This window comes from Halictus rubicundus, unplaced genomic scaffold (genome assembly GCF_050948215.1).
Source record: "Halictus rubicundus isolate RS-2024b unplaced genomic scaffold, iyHalRubi1_principal scaffold0318, whole genome shotgun sequence".
NCBI lineage: Eukaryota > Metazoa > Arthropoda > Insecta > Hymenoptera > Halictidae > Halictus > Halictus rubicundus.
Window position 1 is genome coordinate 110,644 of NW_027488859.1, and position 5,683 is coordinate 116,326.

At 45.1% G+C, this 5,683-nt stretch overlaps 1 protein-coding gene across 1 annotated transcript; it reads right to left on the reverse strand.

Moving 5' to 3' along the window:
• Nucleotides 1-2,270: 2,270 nt before the first annotated feature.
• Nucleotides 2,271-4,928, reverse strand: LOC143364165 (uncharacterized). Its single transcript, XM_076804655.1, has one exon. It carries the CDS (start codon nt 4,926-4,928, stop codon nt 2,271-2,273), a length of 2,658 nt encoding a protein of 885 aa, XP_076660770.1.
• Nucleotides 4,929-5,683: the final 755 nt, after the last annotated feature.

Here is a 5,683-nt window from a genome sequence, read left to right on the forward strand (position 1 = left end):
GGTACGATAGGATAGGATAGAGGATAGGATAGGATAGAGGATAGGATAGGATAGAGGATAGGATAGGATAGAGCATAGGATAGGATAGAGGATAGGATAGGATAGAGGATAGGATATGATAGAGGATAGGATAGGATAGAAGATAGGATAGGATAGATGATAGGATAGGATAGAGGATAGGATAAGATAGAGGATAAGATAGGATAGAGGATAGGATAGGATAGAGGATAGGATATGATAGAGGATAGGATAGGATAGAGGATAGGATAGGATAGAGGATAGGATAGGATAGAGGATAGGATATGATAGTGGATCAGATAGAATAGAGGATTGGATAGGATAGATGATAGGATAGGATAGAGGATGGGATAAGATAGAGCATAGGATAGGATAGATGATATTATAGGGAAGAGGAAAGGATATGATAGAGGATACGATATTATAGAGGATAGGATAGGATAGAGGATAGGATATTATAAAGGATAGGATAGGATAGAGGATAGGATAGGATAGAGGATAGGATAGGATAGAGGATAGGATAGTATAGAGGATAGGATAGTATAGAGGATAGGATACGATAGAGGATACGATAGGATAGGATAGAGGATAGGATGCGATAGAGGATACGATAGGATAGGATAGAGGATAGGATAGGATATAGGATAGGATATGATAGAGGATAGGATAGGATAGAAGATAGGATAGGATAGATGATAGGATAGGATGGAGGATAGGATAAGATAGAGGATAAGATAGGATAGAGGATAGGATAGGATAGAGGATAGGATATGATAGATGATATTATAGGGAAGAGGAAAGGATATGATAGAGGATACGATATTATAGAGGATAGGATAGGATAGAGGATAGGATATTATAAAGGATAGGATAGGATAGAGGATAGGATAGGATAGAGGATAGGATAGGATAGAGGATAGGATAGTATAGAGGATAGGATAGTATAGAGGATAGGATACGATAGAGGATACGATAGGATAGGATAGAGGATAGGATGCGATAGAGGATACGATAGGATAGGATAGAGGATAGGATAGGATATAGGATAGGATATGATAGAGGATAGGATAGGATAGAAGATAGGATAGGATAGATGATAGGATAGGATAGAGGATAGGATAAGATAGAGGATAAGATAGGTGTTGATTGCTCGTGGTTATCCCGAAGGATGTTCGAGCTTTTGATGTGGATTTACACGCGATGTGTCGACTAAGGATGGGAGTTTCCTCTTGTAAGAAAGGAGACCAAATGTAACAAAACTAAAGCAGTGGACTGTATTTACAAAGATGGATTTGAGCCGTAACCGAATACAAAAATGAATAGAGTACAGGAGAGCAGCTAGGAAAAGTCGTTTTCTCTAGCGTGCTTGGAAGCCAATTGATTGGGAGGATCGAGCCGAGAACCCACGTAAGGGTAGATCCTCCCTCTACTTCGGGATTTTCCTCCCTTCCCTGGATGCCGAGAGATATCCCGGATTGGCCAAGACGAGGACCAATTGGGGGGTGGACGGTTGGAAAGTGGAAGATGGGACCGAGGAACATCCTGATGGCCCCAAGGCCATCCTGATGAACCAAGGGCCATCAACCACTCACCACGGGTGAAGAGTTGCCAGAGCCTGGGAAAGACCCAGGGCGTCTGGCAATCGTCAAGTGCGAAACTAGAGAAGGGCAGGATGGGACCACCGGCAGATTTATGGCATGGGCCTAGAAAACTATATACAAGTGCTACGCCCTGGGAACGGACACGAATGGGACATTAGCTAAAACGGTGACAAGGCCACTCCGTACCTAATTTCTAAAAATCCCCAAAGTCACGTTCCAAGAGCGCAAAGCAATACCCATGCCATAACCAGATGTCCCAGGCTGGCCGCTACATACCGCCCACCTTGAACTCACGGAGTTCAATCGAAATGGGCAACTAACAAGAAGGGAGGATAGAACCGTACAAAAGTGATTACAAGGTAACAATGAACACCTAATAACTAACAACAAAACCAAAGCAAGAAAGCATGATAGAATAACCAAGGAAATAAGAGCTAAGATCTAAGAACAACGTAAAACAAAATACTAACGAAGGACATGAGATGCGGAACACAAACAAATATCGACTAATACCGAGAACGAAATGTATACATAGAGTAACATTTAAACTAAGTCAAATATACACGCTAGATACTAACTAAGGAAACGAAAAGCGGAACATAAAAGTATCAACTAATACAATGGACGAAGTATATACAGTGAATAACTGAATCAAACATCACAAAATGGAATCATTTTCCGCGATCGACAAAAACAAATTTTGGTGACGGGTCTCTTCAAAGTGTCAGACGCCGTCCGAAGGGAAACAGCAGGTGTCTTCCCGTCATGGCCTGGATGAAGTTCCAAGATGCGTCCCAACATCAATTTCATTGGAGGCGTGTTGTGCTCTTGGATGAGAACCATGGCTCCAGTCCTGGGCTCAGCAGGAGGGTCGACCTTCCATGTGTGTCGCTGCTGCAACCCGTTCAAATGCTCCCGGCACCAACGCTTCCAAAAATGTTGCAGCCTTTGCTGTATTAGCTGAAACCGACAAAGCCTGTTCTGGCGAACAGCTGTGAGGTCGACCTGAGGAAGTGCGGTCAACGCATCACCAATAAGGAAGTGCCCGGGAGTCAAGGAATTTAGATCGGAAGGATCAGCGGATAATGGATGTATTGGGCGGGAATTTAAACAAGCTTCAACCCGAGTAAGCAATGTGTACAATTCATTTCTAGCCCCAACCAAATTTGTTCCGTTATCGGAGTGAATGACCTTACATTTACCCCGGCGAGCAATGAATCTACGGAGACAACTAATAAAAGCGTTCGACGGAAGGTCAACTACGCGTTCTAGGTGAATGGCCTTTGTGACCATACAAACAAAAATACAAATATACGCCTTCCGAGCCGTACGCGAGCGTCCGCGGTCAACAACTATCAAAGGACCGGCAGAATCGACTCCGCAGGTATGGAAAGGCCTAGCAGGTGTAACCCGGTCGGCAGGTAGATTGCCCATCAGGGGTTTCGCGCTGACGGTACCTGTCCTAAAACAGGTGACGCAGCGACGCAAGACCTTTCTGACAATCCGCCTACCTGAAATAATCCAATATCTAGAATTAACAGAAGCTAAGATTTGTTGACCTCCGGCGCGCAAAAAACAAAAATGTTCCTTGCGGACGATTAATTCCGCCAGTGGACCCGAGTTCGGTCTAACTACGAGGTGCGTCTGTTCGTACGGAACAGGAGCATTTCCTAATCGGCCGCCCACCCTAATGAGCCCGTGCTCATCAAGATAGGGGTTCAATGATATCAATGAACTATTTTTGTTTAATTTCTTTCGTTGTGTCAAGCTGCGATAATCACTATCAAGGTAATGGTTATGGGCGGCTCGAATCAAGATCCGTTCGGCCGAAATCAATTCCGAAACGGATGGAGAGCCACGATGACCCGTATGAGTGCCTTTTGCATATCTACAGTTTATTGCGAATCTAAGTGTGTCTAATAATTTTATTTCGAATTGGCTGCGATTTGCGGTGACGCTCAAATGAACTACAGGCATGGGGCGAGCGTCAGGCACGTCGACCATGCTAGCGTCTGATATGGGCCAATCCTTGGCGTCTAGAGATAGCCAACTTGGACCATACCACCACAAATCATGCCCTATAAGCAAGTGTGCACTAAAACCGCGAGACAAAATATCCGCAGGATTATCCGCGGTACGTATATGTTTCCAGGTGCAAGATGCTGACGAAAGCTCATCTAATTCAACTTTGAAATTCAACCATCGTAGATGAAGATCTTGGGAGAGGGTTTCATCCCAACCAACCTTCATCTGCCAAAATTCTTGCATAAAAAGTCTGGATTTAACTATAACCGGGCCGATGAGGCCCAAGGGTTCGAATATTTGTGCTATTTCAGCCAAAATGTTACGCTTTGTAATTCTACTATGTTTTTTACTTTGCGTACTAGAAAACAATTGGTCGGAGGACACAGACCACGATAGCCCGAGTGTTTTCGGCTCTTTATCTAAGATTCTAAATTCTACGTTCTGTGTCACGCCGCTAACGTGTCCAATTGCTTTAGGATCGTTGCTTGCCCATTTTCGCAAGGAAAAACCGGCCTTAGCTGAGATCCCTTCGAGAGATTCGCGTAATGCACTGGCTTCTACTACCGAGTCACAGCCAGTGAGCAAATCATCGACGTAAAAATCGTGCAATAATCTATCGCTAGCAGGGGGAGATGAGCGCGCGCAATCTACTTGATGTAGAGAGCGAGTTGCCAAAAATTCCGGATCATCGTACCTCTGCTTTAAACGCGACCAAGCTAGATTGTAGTTCGTGGCTGACACGCTAAACGATTCTAATATTCGCGCAGCCGGACCGGACAACGAAGAAACTAAATAACTAAGTCGATCTACATCGGTTAGTTTGTCGCAGTCATGAACTAGGGATGTGAAAGTGTCCCGAAATCGAATCCACTGACTATAATTGCCATCGAAAGTGGGAATCTGTATTACGGGCAAACAAATCGCGGTGTGCGAATCCGAAGGCGTAGGAGTGGGATTAATAGTGGACGCACTATTAATTGCTAATTCACCGCGAGCAGCAATCAATCGCCTTTCGGCGAGAGAAAGAGTGCCAAAAAAGGTGTTCTCAAATTGGTCACGCTCGGCAAGATGCGTTTCCAATGCAGGCGTTTCTACGACGAATACTTCAATTTGTGTTTGAATTCTATCAAATTCGTCGTATAGACCCTCAATGACTCGAACGCGCTTCTCGAAAGCTAAGATGTCCGCGTTGACATCGGCTGACTCTACCAAGTTTCTATAAATTGTCAGCTTAGTCTTAGCGGCCCCGAGTTCGGCAACTAAACCTTTGAATTGAGCTTCCATACTTGTACACTATTGCGAACTCAAGTTAAAACCAAGGAAAAACTTACGGAGAATGACAGGAGTGGATCAGCGCTAACAAACAACTTCAGCAGGATCGTCTCACGGGATGCTCGTCGGTTCCTGGCAGTCAGCTAGTTCCAGAGAGCGGCCGTGTTCCAAGTACGTCTTGGGCACGCAAACGCCTTCCTGGAAACTGCAGGCTTGATGACGGCAGCTACAGTCCCGTAGTCTCCTGGTAGTCCCAAAATGCTGCAGCCCAATGAGGATTGTCCAGTCGGACACGAAATGGCAGCAGCAAGACTCCTTGTCTTCCGTGAAGCACGAACTTATTCGAGTATCCGGCTCGAAGGACCAAATGTTTAATGCTCGTGGTTATCCCGAAGGATGTTCGAGCTTTTGATGTGGATTTACACGCGATGTGTCGACTAAGGATGGGAGTTTCCTCTTGTAAGAAAGGAGACCAAATGTAACAAAACTAAAGCAGTGGACTGTATTTACAAAGATGGATTTGAGCCGTAACCGAATACAAAAATGAATAGAGTACAGGAGAGCAGCTAGGAAAAGTCGTTTTCTCTAGCGTGCTTGGAAGCCAATTGATTGGGAGGATCGAGCCGAGAACCCACGTAAGGGTAGATCCTCCCTCTACTTCGGGATTTTCCTCCCTTCCCTGGATGCCGAGAGATATCCCGGATTGGCCAAGACGAGGACCAATTGGGGGGTGGACGGTTGGAAAGTGGAAGATGGGACCGAGGAAC

What these genes read in the sequence shown, in the direction of transcription:
- LOC143364165 (XM_076804655.1), bottom strand. Translation starts at nt 4,928, where the DNA reads ATGGAAGCTCAATTCAAAGGTTTAGTTGCCGAACTCGGGGCCGCTAAG.